Raw genomic sequence first — 17205 nt, 5'->3', positions numbered from 1 at the left:
TTGGATCAAATAATTAAAATTTTTAACGTACCAAGGATATCAAAATTAAGTTGGAAGTAGTTGATGGTATTTATAATAAAAGAATATGAATAAAATTAAAACAAAATTTTAAAATTTCAAAAAATTTAAATAAAATTTTTCTACATTTTTAAAATTTTGACCGTCAAGATTGAAAAGCTTACATGAAATTGCCAAAACATGATAAGGTTTGGCTTGTTTGGTCAATAGGCCATTAAAAATAAACTATTTAATTTGGTTTTATTTTATAATTTTTTTCTCTAAAAATTGAATTTAATAAATTAAAATTCTTAAACTTAAAAATCAAATTAAAATAATTTATAAAAAAATTAAATTAAATTAGTTTAATATATATTTTTTAATTTAAACTAAATTCTGCTCTTAAATTAGATTTAATGGTTGAATAAAATTATAGTTAATTTTAAATATTTAGATGAAATAGTAAATTTATATACAAATTAAAAGAAGACTTTTTAGTCTAATTAGGATTAATAGTATATTATCAATTAATAATTATATCAAATGAGCAGGCTAAATAAGTTTACACAAGGGCTTGGACTTGGAGTCATTGATAGGGCCGACCAAGGTTCACTACTTGTTGGCATTGGGCGACCCCAAGTGAAGCTTGCCAATTTTCATGACCAGGCCCAGCAGTATTTTAACAAAAAATAATTTTTAAAAAGCAAAAATTTCTCCAATTAAAGCTTAATTTTGGTAACAGAAAAAATTAAAATACTAATTTTTCTAATTTTTAGTAATAAAATATTGATTAATATTAGTAAATTTCATATTAAAAATTAAAATAAATTATTTTTTAAAATTTTTATAAAAATTAGGTAGGAATTAATTAAAATACAAACGAAAAAATAAGTTTATTTAGACATGCACTAAAAATTTAGAGCAAAATTTAGATTTCTTACAAAATGAATTTGTAATAATTACGCCATCCATATAATTTGGAGGTCAAGATAAACATTAAAAAAGGTAGGGCTCGAGTCCTATTCAAGGAATTAAATGTGGAGAACTGACAATAATTGATGATGGATATATACCTAAAATTGTGTCGAAAATTTAAAGAAGAGGTTGAAATGGGTGTCCCAAATGACTGACCACCAAAAGGCACTTTGGTGGGCTGTCGTTGTCTTTTGTCTTTGTATCTATTTAGTATTAAAGTTTAAGGTCAAAATTGTTTTTCAGATAAAAATTAATATTTTATATATTATTATAAAATACGGTTTAAAAAATTATTTTATTATTTTAATATTTTAATAATTAAAATTTATTAAATTTTTTATATTAATTCTTTTAATATTTTCTAATTAATATCTTTAAAAAAAATATTTTTTTAATAATAATTTCAATAATAATATAAAACGAACTCTAAATATTATTGGAAGGAATAGTAAAAAATTCTGAAAAGATTAATTTTTTGTAAATCATAAATCATATATAAAAGATTCATTGATGTATAAAAAAATATATGTTTATGTTTAGTATAATATTAATTTTTTTATTAAATTATGAAATAAATTATATATTTATCTTGTTGGAATTCTAATTGGAGTCTACTGTGTAAAAAAAAAAAAGAACTGTTTAATTACCTTCGATTTTAACAATTTGAAGGCCTCTAAAAAACATCCAAAATAAGAATAATATAAACAACCTCTGAACAAAATTTATTTATTTAGCTAGCCAACCACTCTCATTACTTGCTCTCTCGTAAAGTTGAAATACTATAGCCCCATTATTTAATGTTGACATTGAAATATTAAAGAAAAAGAAAATTTTTTAGAAAAATATTATTTTAAATATCATTAAAAATAATACATTTTAAAAAATACATTAAAAATTTTTATAATTAAGATATATATTAAATTAAATTTAAATTAATTTTTAATATTTTTAATTAATATATTTTAAAAAATATTTTCTCTGCTAATAACAATACCTCAAATCCTTAGTATACACCTATCCATATCTTTATTGCTTTTCAAATACACATAATGGCAATGACCAAACCCATTCTTCTTTCTGTCACTATCTTGAATAAAATTGCCCCACAGTCTCCTCAACAACCCCATTAAGAAGCCCTGCTCCTTGCTCTTCAGTAGTCACACTCACTTACAATTCTAGCTAAAACCATCTCTCTCTCTCTCTCTCTCTCTCTGAGTAATTTTGTTTACTCTCTTAGATCTTCAAGAAAATGGCTAAGGGAAGAGGCAGTGCAGTGGTGGTCTTCGTGTTTTTGTCCATTTTGGTGCTCCAATTTGAGGTGGGTAGTGCAGCAACCTTTACTGTTGGAGATTCTAAAGGTTGGACCTTTAATGTTGCTGGTTGGCCTAAAGGAAAGCGCTTTAGGGCTGGTGACATAATTGGTAAGTGGATCTAGTCTGATTTTTAGATTTTCCATTTAATTGCCTTTTGCCAATCTTTCTCTTTTCTTCAATTGCCTTAAAATTACCAAGAAAAGGTATTTTATTATTATTATTATTTTTTAAGAATCTCTTAATCCAAGATCATTCAATCACGCCTAAGAGAGATAAAATTAAATTGGAATTTACCTTCCTTTACATACTAAGTACGCTATTGCTTGAATTATGTTGTAGTGTTCAACTATAGTCCTGCAGCACACAATGTGGTAGCAGTGAACAGGGCAGGTTACAGTACATGCAATGCTCCAAAAGGTGCCAAAGTTTATACATCAGGGAAGGATAGGATCAAGCTTGTGAAGGGCCAAAACTTCTTCCTCTGCAGCTTTGCTGGGCACTGTCAGGCTGGAATGAAAGTAGCCATAACTGCTGCGTGATCTAGCTAGCTAATTAAGATCAAGACATTTGGGATTTTTATTTTTATTTTTTCTTCACTTTATATATGTAATGATAGGTTTTGGTGTTAGGAAAGTTACTGATCAATGTGTCTTTGTGGTGGTGTGTGACTTGATTTTGTGGGTGGGTTGGTGTGGCTTCTGGCTAGGCTGCCAAATATATAGATATAATGTTGTGAAATAAAATGGAGAAAAATAATAGGTTGGTTAGATTTTTCTTTTTTAAATCTGGTCTATGTCTATTATGGATTTAAGATGTAAGATATATGGTGAAATCAACTTATTAAATACATGGATCTCATTTATTTATGTGTGTTCATGATTGATCTGGTTTAGGTAAGAATTTTCTTGGAATGAGTCAGGGGATTGGCTTTAGTTTCATGGGATTTTGTTCTTTGTTTCTAATGAAATAATAATCTTTTATAATCTAATTTAGAGAATTGTGTGATTGTGTATTATTTGAAATTTTATATATGATATTACCGTATATTGAATTTAAAGAATCTTAAATATTTGTAAAATGATTTTCTAAAAAAAAAAATATTTTCATTCAATTAATCCTCTGCAGCTTTGCTGGGCACTGTCAGGCTGGGATGAGAGTAGCCATAGCCGCTGTGTGATCTACCTAGCTAATTAAGATCAAGACATTTGGGATTTTTTTTTTCTTCACTTTATATCACTTTCTATATGTAATGATAGGTTTTGGTGTTAGAAAAGTTACTGATCAATGTGTCTTTGTGGTGGTGTGTGACTTGCTTTTGTGGGTGGGTTGGTGTGGCTTCTGGCTAGGCTGCCCAATTATAAAGATATAATGTTATGAAATAAAATGGGAAAAAAGAATAGGATCGGTGGATTTTTTTTACCTAAGTCTAATCTATTATAATTTAATATACAAGATATATGATGTAATTTATTTATTAAATATATGGATCTCATATATTTATGTGCGTTTATAATGAATTTAGTTTAGGTAAGAATTTCCCTAGGATGAATTAGGGGATTGGCTTTAGTTTCATAGGATTTTGTTCTTTGTTTCTAATGAAATATTAATCTTTTGTAAATCTAATTTAGGAAATTGTGTGATTGTATATTATTTAAAATTCTATATATGTTATTACCATATGTTGAATTTAAAGAATCTTAAATATTCATAAAATGATTTTTAAAAAAATTTTATTTGATTACGATTAAAATTGAAATTCAAAATTTCAAAGAATTTAAGGCTATTTGAATATCATTCAACTAAAATTAATTGTATTATTTTATTTATTGAATAAAACACAAATTATATATATATGTTTCAAAAATTTTATATAATGAAATCCTAAAAATGTAGTATAATATGATGGTTTTAAAATCTTGGATTTTATACACGTATGAGAGAGAGAGAGAGAGAGAGAGTTCTCTTTAGGAAGTCAAATTCACTATATCAAAAACACAATATCTATGGGATCGAACCATATATTTGATATGATTCCAATTTAATAGGTAATTAATGAGAGACACAATTAATCCTTTGGCCACTAGAATTTAAGAGCCCAAACTATTGAGATAATCCACACCCAATTTCAGTATAATTTTTTCTTAATTTTCATAGGAAAAGGTTGTTTTCTTTCTTCTTTTCAAGAAATGGCCATGGCAAGAGAAGGTGAAATTCTGGCAATTTTGGTGCTATTTCTTATGCTTCTGCTGCTTCATTTCAAGACCACTCAAGCAGCTACCTACACTGTTGGAGATGGTTTAGGTTGGTGTCCAGACGTAAGCATGGAAAGTTGGCCTGAAAATAAGAAGTTTTATTCTGGTGACACACTTGGTATGTATCAATTATATTAAAATTAACAACATTCAATTAAAAGATTTCAAATTCAAATTCTTTTTTTTTAAATACCCATTAATAAATTAATTAAAATTTTTAATTTCTAAGAAGGATTTGGTGTGTACATATATATGCAGTGTTCAACTATGATGCTGATTCATATGATGTGGTTGTGGTGGATCAACGAGGGCATGATACATGCACAGTTACTGCGAATGCTAAAGTTTTTGATTCAGGACATGATCAAATTAAGCTTGTTTTCGGAGCAAATTACTTCATTACTAGTAATCCTGAAGATTGTCAACTAGGTATGAAGATGGCGATCAGCGCCGCCAGCCACCGCTCCGCCAGAAAATCATCTGCTACTGTCACCAATGTCAGAATTAAGAGGGGCCAGTAGGGGTCATTGCCTTCGTAGCCAAAAAATAATCCCACCTATAATGGTATTTTTGGGTGGATGAATTCTGCTCCCCCAGATAGGAATAATGTTGCCCCTTCTAAATTAGACTTTTTTTTTTTTTAAATATTAAGTCCAATTGTTCTCTATAATTTCATCTTTGCCCATTTCATGATTCAAAATAACTTGCCCATCAAAATAACAAATTATAATTGCTTATATCCATTTAACATATAATTAAGGTGAATTATAATTGCTCTCTACCATTGCTCAACTTAATTTTTTTCTCATCTATTCTCTTTATTATTCTCTATTTTTTTTAATTTTATTCCATAATTTTGATAATTTTATTTATAATTTTTTTTAAACTTGATATTTAATATAGATGGATGAAAAATTTGATGGAAATTTTTATTAATTTTTAACAACTCATATTTATTTTTGTAATATATATATATATTGTGAACTTTTAAATTTTTTTTGTAAAATTTTAATTTATTACTTTTATAATTATGCATATATTTGAATTGTAAACGAAAAAATTTTAAGATAATAAAATTAATAAGTTAACATCATGGATAAAATTAAAATTATTTATATGTATTTTATGTGAAATAAATTTTTAAAATTTAGAAATTATTACTTTAATTTAAATTAAAAGTGACCACTATTTTTTACAACGGAAAAAAATTATAAGATTTTCTCCTTAATGCTAATTCTTGATTCCGTCGTTGACTGCCACTACTGCGAGAAAGGCAGAAGATTAATCACAAACTATATATGAAGGGATTGATGGTCATTTTGTGATCTATCCTATCATATTCTCCTGATTAATAAAATTTCGTTCTAATTTAATTTCCTAGAAAGGAAAGGAAAGGAAAAACTAATTAAATTAACGAAGTGGAAAAGAAAGAAAAAATAAAAAGGGGGCATGATTCTATAAATGAATTTACTTGGAATCCATAATAAAAAAATTCCTAAAAAATTTTACATAAAAATTGGAAGTTACAGGTTATTCATTACTGGATTATTATAATTTAACATGCTTGGATAAGTTAGGACATGAGATAATCCTATATAGGCAGCAGTGTCCAAGTTCTTGAAACTTATATATATAATATTAGTATTATTTAATTAATCTTATTGTTAATTTAAAATTTTAAATTAATATCCGCATTTTAAGGGATTGAAATTGTTATTTTATTAAGTATTTTGATTAAATTATTTGTTAAATAATAAATTATTTGCTTATATTTATTTTATTTTATTCGGTTTGGTGGAGATATTTTAAAGAAAAGAAAATAATAATAATAATAATAAATTTAAAAAAATTATTTATTATATTAATTAATATAATTTAGTTTTGTTAACTTTTTAATCCCTTCTATTATTTTTTTATATATAAACTATCATGATTCTCTTTTTCTTATTTCTTTATTCACATATCTCTTCTCCTCTTCACTCACACCTTTATCCTCTTTACTCTCTCTATTTGTATGTGTATAAAAATTAATCATTTTCTTAAATCTCCAAGTAATTAATCAAGATGATAGTATAGGAAAATTATTTTTCAATAGAAAAAATATAAAAATATGCCTCAAAAATTGAATGAAAATACTTGAATAATTTTTTTAAAGTTAAATTTATATTGAACCTTCACATAGCAAAAATTTCATTCTCATACGGGAATAAGTTTTTCAAAATAGTCTTTTCAAAATACAAGAATTAATTAATTAGCTTCAATAAGATAAATGAATTAAATAGAAGTATTTTTCAAAATATAAAGGTTAAATAATTAGATTCACTAAAATAAAGAAACTAAATAGTAGTTTGACAAACATTATTAGCATAAAATTTGATGAATCGATTAACTAAATAGTTTAACGAAAATAAATATATGAATTAAATAATATATTTTTTAAAATATAATAACTAAATAATTAATTTCATTAAAGGCAGTAATTAACTAATAATTTTTTCTTGAATAAAATATTTAGTTATATTTATTTTATTTTATTTTATGGTTTTTGGTGGAGATATTATGAAGAATACTACTGCTACTAATAATAATAATAAATTAAGGAAAATTATGGAAGTCTTCTCTCCTCCCCCCTCACGCGTTTCGATCGAACGGAAGCCCTCCATATATTTGGGATACCATATAATCCACACCCTATCTCACTATCCTATGGCCACTAGCTAGTATTTAACAGCACAAACTATTGATATAATCCACACCCATTTTCAATATAATTTTCCTAGGAAAAAGAAGAAAAAGATTTCTTTCTCTTTTCAAGAAATGGCCATGGCTAGAGAAGGTGAAATTCTGGCAATTTTAGTGCTATTTCCTATGCTTCTGCTGCTTCATTCCAAGACCACTCAAGCAGATACCTTCATTGTTGGAGATGATCTGGGTTGGACTGCAAACGCTAGCGTGGGAACTTGGCCTCAAGGAAAGACGTTTTTTACTAGTGACATACTTGGTATGGATCAATATATTATATCAATATTAAAAAAAAAGATTTCAAAATTACTTTCTTTTTATTAAACCCATTAACAAATTAATGAAAATTTTCCTTTTTTTTTTTTAAGTTTTAAGAAGGATTTGTTATGTGTATACACAGTGTTCAACTATGATTACCAATTGTATAATGTGGTCATGACGGATCAAGTAGGGTATAATTCATGCACAATTACTACGAATTCTCAAGTGTTTGAATCCGGACATGATCGAATTCATCTTGTTTTCGGAGAAAATTACTTCATGACTGGCAATCCTAAAGATTGTCAACTTGGTATGAAAATGGCGGTCACGGCAGAAAATTAACCGCTGCTGCCACTACTACAGTGACAATGGCAGAAGATTAATCGAAAACCATATATGAATCTTGTGGGTGCTTGACATTAGCAAAGTGAATGTAGCCTAAGTAACACGTAAATAAAAGAGTGTTTTGGGGTTTTCAGAAAATAAAAATGCATTCATATGGATCTAAATTACAGAATTCTTCTTGTGTTCTTCATGCATTCTCCTGGCTAATAAATTAAACTTCGTTCTTTAATTTCCTATGAAAGAAAAAATAAATAAATAAAGTATCGAAGAGGGTGAGAAAAAATGTCTCCATTCAATATGTATAATATATATAATTGACTAAAAAAGTTAGCATGCAGGATATTTTTTATGTCAACTTAGAGAGTCTAGAGGACATGAACCACCCTCAAAAGAGAGATGATAGTGGAACGAGGAAGTACAAAAAGCAGTGAAGAGAAAGAGAGAATGGTATAAAAAATTACCTAAGTGTGATAATAATAAGGCGTATGAACAGTACAAGATAGCAAAAAAAGAGGCGAAAAAGGCAATTAGTCATGCAAGAGCGCAGGTGTTTGAAAAGATATATGAGAAACTTGAAACTAAAGAAGAGGAGAAAGATATTTATAGATTAGCAAGGAGGAGAGAAAAGAAATGTCAAGATCTCAATCAAGTTTGGTGCATTAAGGATAAAGGAGGAAAAGTATTGGTGAGAGATGAAGACATTAAAGAAAGATGAAGAAATTATTTTTATGATTTCTTTAATAATAGTCAAAGTGGTAATAGCGTGAATATAGACTACAAATCAATAGAAAAGAATATAAATTATACTAGAAGGATTAGATCTTCAGAAGTAAAGGAAGCACTTAAGAGAATAAAAGTGGGTAAAGCTTGTGGACCCGATAGAATACCAATTGAAGTATGAGAGTGTTTGGGAGATATGGGAGTGGCATGATTAACTAAATTATTTAATAAGATTCTAAACTCAAAGAAAATGCCTGATGAATGGAGGATGAATATTTTAGTACCTATTTTTAAAAGTAAGGAAGACATATAGAGTTGATTAATCTATAGGAGAATTAAACTCATGAGCCATACTATGAAGCTGTGGGAGAGAGTTGTGGAGCATTGACTATGTATTGACACTTCTATCTCTCTCAATCAATTTGGCTTCATGTCCGATCGTTCGACTATGAAAGCGATCTTTCTCATTAGAAGCTTGATGGAGAAATATAGAGATGTGAAGAAAGATTTACCTATGGTTTTTATCGATTTGGAGAAGATGATACACTTGAATTGTATAGATGTTTTTAAGCATCTTTGCGTTCTATTTTATAGCATTTAGGCAGGTATTTTCATACATAATAGTTGATTTTATTAGTTTTCGTAATTTCTATTGTAAAACCCTTAACTCCATGTTTTCTACATCATTTCAGGTGTTTGGGTGAAGCTACAGAAGTATAAGAGTGCAAGAAAAGCTTGGAGGAGTCAAGAGACAGAGAATTGCTGCTGATGCAAAGTACACGGGTCGTGTAAACCAAGCCCAGACCCGTGTAAATCTCTGCCAGAAGAAAGCTAAGAGAATCGATGAGAAACACAAGTACACGGGTCGTGTAGCGAGACTTATGTGATTTGCAGGGACCCGTGTAAGTCTCTAACCGAACGCAAGCTTGAAGAAACTTATGGGAATAATAGTACACGACCCGTGTGATCAGGGCCATGTAGTTGGCATAGACCCGTGTAACTTTCTGTGCAAAAACAAGACCACGCGATTCTCTTCCAGCAAGTTACACGGCCCTACTTTGTGGGACTCGTGTAGTGACACACGGGCCATGTACTATGCTGCAGCTAGTTTTATAACTCGAATTTCCCTCCTATTTTCGAATAAAAATGAGACTCCTAAGGCCTTTTGGACTCAGAGTAACCTCACCCTAGAGCAACTAATATAAATAGAAAAGAAAACGTCAAAAGAAGGGGTTGGAAAAAGACGACTGTCGCGGGGAGAGCTACTGAAGGCTGCAGCTGTCGGGCTCCGCATCGCTACCAAAAGAAGTTCTCCAGCTGAAGTTCCACAAGATCAAAGCTGCAAACTATCTTCAATTTCTTCGTTTCATCTCCCTAGACAGATTTCTATTGCTTTATTTCTTTACATGGTTTTCTTTTTACTATTTTTACCTTTAATCATGATGTTTGTTGAACTCACCATGAGTGAGTAGTTTCTTTATTCTGGATTTAGGAGAGTAATGCTTGTAATTATTATTATGGATGAACATTAAGTTTTATTTACTGGATTTGAGATTCGTTTCTTGATTTGATTTCTTGTGATCCTAATGCATGCTATGTGATGGTACCCACTTAGACATGATTGTAGATGTTGATTGAAGGACTGAAAGGTGAAGATTAACATTAGAAAATCAAGATCTTGAACCTAGGAATTCTGACCTAGACATAGGCTGATACCTTTGTGGAACCTAAAAATTGGTCAAAGATCTTAAAGGATTTTAATTAATTTGATCATCACGAAAGTAGGGTTTGAGTTAATTAAAATACACCCTAGATGCCTTGAGAGAGGATTTAGGATAACTTAGGGCTAATTTCCATCAAGGAAAACGATCCTCAATTCAGTAAATAAATGAGATAACATCCCTAATAAGATTCAAGTGTGAAATCTTAACTCCAGAATTGTTCCAAAAATAGATTACTTCATTTTAAGTTTACCATTCTAGTGTTTAGAGTTAACAACCTTACTCCCTAAACATTCGAAAGCCTAGACAGTCAAAATTGTTGTGTAATTGGTACTTGCTAAACCAAAAATCCTCGTGGGAACGATACTCTACTTATCACTTTATTACTTGTTAGCGATCCGTGCACTTGCGGGGTTGTAAAACCAGACAAACAAGTTTTTGGTGCCGTTGCCGAAGATTGCTTTGGCTTTAGTAATATCAAGCGATAGGCAATTTAGCTGATTTAGGCAATTATATTTATTATATAATTTTATTTTACTGGTTACATTTTTCTTCTTTTCTCTCAGGTTCTCGATCAGGTATGTGACCAGAACAAGGCCAGAAGAAGAAATATTGGACTGTGATCCGGAAATAGACAGAACTCTGAAAGCCATCAGGAGAGAAAGGAAACATCAAGAGCACAGTCAAGGAGATCCTGAATTTCCAACCATGGGTGATAATAATGACAGACCAAGATGCTTAAGAGATTACAGAGCTCCATCTGTCCAAGGATTTCAGCCCAGCGTCACTAGACCCACAGTGGAAGCCAACAACTTTGAATTAAAACCAGCATGGCTCCAAATGATTCAACAAACCCAGTTTGTAGGTTCGCCCACAGAAGACCCACACTATCACCTCTAGTGCTTTCTTGCCCTATGTGATACATTCAAGATGAATGGAGTGTCTGATCAAGCAATAAGACTCAGAGCATTCCCATTCTCCCTCCGGGACAGAGCAAGGAAGTGGTTACTTTCTCAACCAGCTGGAACGTTCACTAATTGGGAGAATCTCTCTCAAGCTTTTCTAGCAAGGTACTTTCCACCTGTAAAAACTACAAAACTAAGGCTTGAACTCAGCACCTTCAGACAAAAGGAGGGAGAATCACTATATGACGCATGGGAAAGATATAAAGACCTGCAAAGAGAATGTCCACACCATGGTATAGAAGATTGGCTATTAGTGCAAAACTTCTATAATAGGTTACTACCCTCTATAAGGAGCACAGTTGATTCAGCTGCAAAAGGTGATCTAATGGAGAAAACAGTGCCACAAGCACTTGAACTTCTAGAAAGGGTGGTATACCATAACTATGAGTGGTTGAATGAAAGAGGAAATGCAAGGAAAACTATAGGTGTACTAAAAGTAGATGCCCTAAGCATGATAAATGCTCAATTTGATCAGCTCACAAGGAAACTTGAGAAGATGCAAGCCAACGCAGTTAGTACAAGCAGTCATCATGAAGACGGCTATGGAGGGGGATACATGAATTCAGAATACAATAATTTCAATGAACCCTCCTCAGAACAGATGAACTATGTGAATAACAGAGGAAACTTCAACTAGAGGCAGTCCAACAATCCATATTCAAATACTTACAACCCTGGATGGAGGAACCACCCAAATTTCTCATGGTCCAATCAGCAGAACCAGCCAATAAAAAAGCAACAAGGGTACAAACCACTAGCACCCCCTGGATTTCAGAACAGAGGTCAAAACTTTGCACAGTCATCACTAAATCTCCAACCTCAATAACCTAAACTGAAAATGGCTATGGAAACCATGATGGAAGGGTTCCTAGCAGCTCAATAAGAACAAACTGAATTTATTAAACAGTTGACTTCCAGAGTGGACCAACTAGCTACTCACAACAAGATGCTAGAGAATCAGATCGCTCAATAAGCAAGCTCTTCAAGTAAGGCTGCTGGCAAACTACCTAGCCAACCAGAAATGAACCCAAGGGAGCATTGTAAGGCAGTTACACTGAGGAGTGGGAGAACTCTGGTGCATCCAGAGGTAGAACCGACAGAGGGAACCATAGAAAAATCTAAAGACCAAGCAGAGAAAAAGGAGGAAGAAGCTAAGAAAGATTAGGAAGAAGAAGAAAGGAAGACAAAGAAATTACTAGAACCATACCAGCCTCCTCTACCTTTTCCTCAGAGATTTCAGAAAGCCAAATTGGATAAGCAGTTTGGGAAGTTTTTGAAAGTTTTACAAAAGCTCTACATCAACATCCCCTTCACTGAAGCAGTTTCTCAGATGCCGTCCTATGCCAAATTTCTTAATGAAATTCTGTCAAAGAAGAGAAAGCTAGAAGACTATGGAACAGTAGCTCTAACAGAGGAATGCAGTGCCATACTACAAAACAAATTGCCTCCAAAGTTGAAAGATCCAGGAAGCTTCTCCATACCTTGCCTCATTGGTGACAAGAAAATAGACAAGGCCCTCTGTGATCTTGGGGCAAGCGTCAGTTTAATACCTCTATCAATATCCAAAAAGCTGGAGATAGGAAAACTGAAACCAACAACAATCTCATTGCAATTGACTGATCGCTCTGTTAAATATCCTGTAGGAATATTGGAGAACATTCCGATCAAAGTGGGCAAATTCTTCATTCCAGTGAATTTTGTTGTGCTTGATTTGGAAGAAGATGTTAAAATTCCTATCATCTTGGGAAGACCATTCTTGGCAACTGCCGGAGCTATCATAGATGTCAAAAATGGGCGACTAACTCTCAAAGTAGGAGAAGAAGAAGTGGAGTTCAACTTGTTCGACACAATGAAACACAAATTTGAATCTAATAAATGCTTCAAAGTCGACACAATTGACAAACATGTTGAAAAGGAATTTCAGGAGACACATCCTAAAGATTCTCTTGAAGCATGTATTGTGCACAACCACACTGTGGATGATGAAAATACAAAAATAGCAGCCTGTGCACAATAGTTAGCAGCTCATCCACCCCTACCATTAGCTAACGCTTCCGAGATGGAGAATTTGAAGGAGGAACACACCGAAGGTAAGCTCCAAGAAAACGCCAAACAGGTAGAGCTTAAACCTCTCCCGTCCTCACTAAGGTATGCATTTCTGGACTCAATTTCTAAATATCCTGTTATAATCAATGCTAGCCTGTCTAAGCTAGAAGAGAAAAAATTGCTAAGAGAACTTAGGATCCATAGCAAAGCCATAGGGTTTAAGATAGAAGACCTGAAGGGAATCAACCCTTCGATTTGCATGCATAGGATACCTATGGAAGAAAACAGTAAACCCACAATCAAACACCAAAGAAGACTTAACCCAAACATGAAAGAGGTAGTAAAGAAAGAAATTTTAAAACTTCTAGATGCAGGTATCATATACCCAATCTCTGATAGCAAATGGGTTAGTCCAGTACATGTAGTTCCTAAGAAAGGTGGGACAACTGTTATCCAAAATGCAAGTAATGAACTAATCCCTACTAGAGTAGTCACTGGTTGGCGAATGTGCATAGACTATATAAAATTGAACAGTGCCACCAGAAAAGACCATTTTCCTCTCCCCTTCATTGACCAAATGTTAGAAAGATTGGCAAAACACTCCTACTTCTGTTATCTATATGGGTATTTGGAATTCTTTCAAATTCCTATTCACCCAGAAGATCAAGAAAAGACAACATTCACTTGTCCCTATGGAACATTTGCATATAGGAGAATGCCTTTTGGTCTTTGTAATGCCCCTGCTACCTTTCAAAGATGCATGATGGCTATCTTTTCTGATTATATTGAAGATATCATGGAAATTTTTATGGATGATTTTTCTATTTATGGAACTACTTTTGATGATTGTCTAGCTAATTTATTTAAGGTGTTGCAAAGATGTGAAGAATCAAACCTGGTCCTAAATTGGGAAAAATGCCACTTTATGGTAAGGGAAGGTATAGTTCTGGGACATTTGATATCAGAAAAAGGAATTGAAGTAGATAAGGCAAAAATTGAGATCATTGAAAACATGCCACCACCAACATCAGTCAAGGGAGTGCAAAGCTTTTTGGGACATGCAGGATTCTACAGAAGATTTATCAAGGACTTTTCCAAAATAGCTAAGTCACTTACTAACTTGTTAAGCCAAGATGTTCCCTTTGATTTTGATGAAAATTACCTTGTTTCCTTTAACAAGATAAAAGAAGCCCTGATATCAGCACCAATAATGCAGCCACCGAATTGGGAACTACCATTCGAGGTTATGTGCGACTCGAGTGACTTTGTAGTTGGAGTAGTGCTCGGGCAAAGAAAGGATAAAAAGCTCCATGCTATTTATTATGCTAGCAAGACATTAGATAATGCACAAATCAATTATGCCACCACAGAAAAGAAATTCCTAGCAGTGTTATTCGCAATGGACAAGTTCAGATCTTACCTCATTAGGTCAAAAGTTATTGTATTTACAAATCATGCTACAATCTGATACCTTTTGAACAAGAAGGAAGCAAAACTAAGGCTGATTCGATGGATCCTACTCCTACAAGAATTTGACCTTGAAATAAAGGACAAAAAGGGATCCGAAAATATAATAGCTGACCATCTTTTCAGACTAAAATTAGAGTACATGGAGGACTTCGAAGATTTGCCAATCGATGATTCATTTCCTGATGAGCAATTACTTGCATTCTCCAAGGCTCCATGGTACGCTGATTTTGTTAACTTTCTTGTATGCAGGATACTGCCTCCAAACATGACTTATCAGCAAAGGAAGAAATTCCTACATGATGTGAGATATTACTTATGGGAGGAACCTCTACTATACAAGAGATGAAATGATGGGCTGATAAGAAGATGCATACTAGAGGAAGATATGGAAAGTGTCATTTTTCACTGTCATTCATCACTATATGGAGGACATTTCGGCACCTCAAAAATCGCAGCAAAAATTTTACAAGCAGGGTTTTACTGGCCACATTTGTTTAAGGATATAAGATCCTTTATGCTAGGTTGTGATCAATGCCAAAGAATAGGTAACAGCTCAAGAAGGAATGAAATGCCACTGCATGGTATACTTGAAATAGAATTGTTTGATGTATGGGGAATAGACTTCATGGGCCCATTTCCCTCTTCCCATGGAAACAAGTATATTCTGGTTGGAGTTGATTATGTATCAAAATGGGTAGAAGCAATTGCGACACCAACCAACGATGCTAGAGTAGTCATAAGGTTCCTTGAGAAAAACATTTTTACAAGATTTGAAACACCACAAGCAATAATCAGTGATGGAGGAAGTCACTTCTGCAACCAACAATTCGAAACACTACTAAAAAAATATGGAGTGACTCACAAAGTGGCCACACCTTACTATCCTCAAACAAGCGATCAAGTGGAAATCTCAAACAGGGAACTGAAGCAGATTCTGGAGAAAACTGTGAACAGATCCAAGAAGGACTGGTGCATAAAGCTAGATGATGCACTTTGGGCATACCGCACTGCATATAAAACCCCAATTGGCACAACACCCTTCCGTCTGGTTTATGAAAAATCATGTCATCTCCCTTTTGAACTTAAGCATAAAGCTTACTGGGCAATTCAGATCTTAAACTTCGACCTCAAAGCTACTGGTGAGAAAAGGGTCTTACAACTGAACGAGTTGGAAGAAATCTAACAGGATGCATACGAAAATGCCAAAATCTTCAAGGATAAAACCAAAAGATGGCACGACAGGCGCATAGCAAGGAAAGAGATAAAATAAGGAGATCTTGTCCTCTTATTCAACTCTCGATTGAAGCTCTTTCCGGGAATGCTGAAATCAAGATGGTCCGGACCTTTCAAGGTCACCCAAGTCTTACCACATGGAGCAGTAGAGGTATGGAGCGAAACCTCAGGTGCATTCAAGGTCTATGGGCAGAGGCTGAAGCTTTACTTTCAGGGAGAACCCATAGAAATAGGAGTAAATTGCACTCTCAATCCTCCTACTGACAGACCATAAACAAGAAAAGTCCAGCTAAAGACTATAAATAAGCGCTTTTTGGTAGGCAACCCAAAATTTTTCTGAACTCTTCTTTTTTTTTTCTTCAATATTGAATTTTTGTTTTGTACTCATTAGCATTTCATTTTGTAGGATTTTTGAAAAGGGAAATAGAGATCAAGAGAGGAAGAAAATCACCAAGTTAAAACCACAAAAGGGAAAATTGAACAAAACTAGGGAAGTAACTCTATTGTTAATCTTTGCATCCATTTCATGTGTCATAATGATAAAATTTTTCATTTGCCAAAGATTTGAAAAACCAGAAAATTACACGGGTAGTGTACGGTGTTACACGCCCCGTGCAACTTTTTGGATATCCATAAATTTCATGCAATCTCGACCCTTCGAGAGACAGAAAATTACATGGGTCCACATCCCAATTTACACAGGCCGTGTAACATATCCAATAAAGTAACCCGAGAAACAGGAAGTTACACGGGTCCCAGAGCTGATTTACATGGGGCCGTGCACTATGACAGATTTCGAAAATTTTAGGCAGAAATTTACATGGCCCTACTTGTTGGGACCCGTGTAGTGATACATGACCTGTGTATTTCGTCGCAGACGCGACTCCTGGGGTATGAAACGTGCGAAACGAAGAGTCCTAACGGCTCTTTAAATGCACCCCTAGCATTAAAACCCTTCATAAACACAAAACCCTTCATCTACTCCCTTCCTAGCCTATAAAAACCTCTCAAATCTCATCTCCCTTCATCAAAATCCTACTCTTCTCTTTCCCAAAAACACATCCATGGCTCCTGCAAAGAGATCTGCAAGAAGGATCGGCTCTTTTTCAAGGCAAAGAGGAGAATCCTCACCTTCTGCACCCCAGCCTCCAACCCAATGCCCAAG

General features: G+C 33.0%; 3 protein-coding genes across 4 annotated transcripts; all 3 read left to right on the top strand.

Moving 5' to 3' along the window:
* Positions 1-2124: 2124 nt before the first annotated feature.
* Positions 2125-3151, top strand: LOC110632540 (basic blue protein). The gene is made up of 2 exons (XM_021780801.2): positions 2125-2393; positions 2625-3151. Exons 1-2 carry the CDS (start codon positions 2222-2224, stop codon positions 2822-2824), a joined length of 372 nt encoding a protein of 123 aa, XP_021636493.1. The 5' UTR covers positions 2125-2221; the 3' UTR covers positions 2825-3151.
* Positions 3152-4385: 1234 nt separating this feature from the next.
* On the top strand, positions 4386-5146 carry LOC110632543 (basic blue protein-like). Its single transcript, XM_021780807.2, has 2 exons — positions 4386-4655; positions 4796-5146. Exons 1-2 carry the CDS (start codon positions 4472-4474, stop codon positions 5056-5058), a joined length of 447 nt encoding a protein of 148 aa, XP_021636499.1. The 5' UTR covers positions 4386-4471; the 3' UTR covers positions 5059-5146.
* Positions 5147-7304: 2158 nt separating this feature from the next.
* On the top strand, positions 7305-10112 carry LOC110632560 (basic blue protein-like). 2 transcript variants are annotated; one of them, XM_058135195.1, is made up of 2 exons: positions 7305-7538; positions 9298-10112. In XM_058135195.1, exons 1-2 carry the CDS (start codon positions 7355-7357, stop codon positions 9372-9374), a joined length of 261 nt encoding a protein of 86 aa, XP_057991178.1. In that variant the 5' UTR covers positions 7305-7354; the 3' UTR covers positions 9375-10112. The 2 variants fall into 2 exon arrangements, with proteins under 2 accessions (XP_057991178.1, XP_021636516.2); XM_021780824.2 differs by lacking the exon at positions 9298-10112 and adding an exon at positions 7680-8092.
* Positions 10113-17205: the final 7093 nt, after the last annotated feature.

The sequence above is a fragment of the Hevea brasiliensis genome, chromosome 14, assembly GCF_030052815.1.
Source record: "Hevea brasiliensis isolate MT/VB/25A 57/8 chromosome 14, ASM3005281v1, whole genome shotgun sequence".
Taxonomy (NCBI): Eukaryota; Viridiplantae; Streptophyta; class Magnoliopsida; order Malpighiales; family Euphorbiaceae; genus Hevea; species Hevea brasiliensis.
The sequence above is the reverse complement of the archived record's forward strand: the minus strand, read 5'-3'. Positions and strand labels throughout refer to the sequence as shown.

Bases quoted from the DNA above. Each gene is read 5' to 3' on its own strand.
- LOC110632543 (XM_021780807.2), top strand. From the start codon at position 4,472: ATGGCCATGGCAAGAGAAGGTGAAATTCTGGCAATTTTGGTGCTATTT. The intron at 4,656-4,795 runs GTATGTATCAAT...ATATATATGCAG, and splicing joins TTATTCTGGTGACACACTTG to TGTTCAACTATGATGCTGAT.
- LOC110632560 (XM_021780824.2), top strand. From the start codon at position 7,355: ATGGCCATGGCTAGAGAAGGTGAAATTCTGGCAATTTTAGTGCTATTT. The intron at 7,539-7,679 runs GTATGGATCAAT...GTGTATACACAG, and splicing joins TTTTACTAGTGACATACTTG to TGTTCAACTATGATTACCAA.
- LOC110632540 (XM_021780801.2), top strand. From the start codon at position 2,222: ATGGCTAAGGGAAGAGGCAGTGCAGTGGTGGTCTTCGTGTTTTTGTCC. The intron at 2,394-2,624 runs GTAAGTGGATCT...ATTATGTTGTAG, and splicing joins TAGGGCTGGTGACATAATTG to TGTTCAACTATAGTCCTGCA.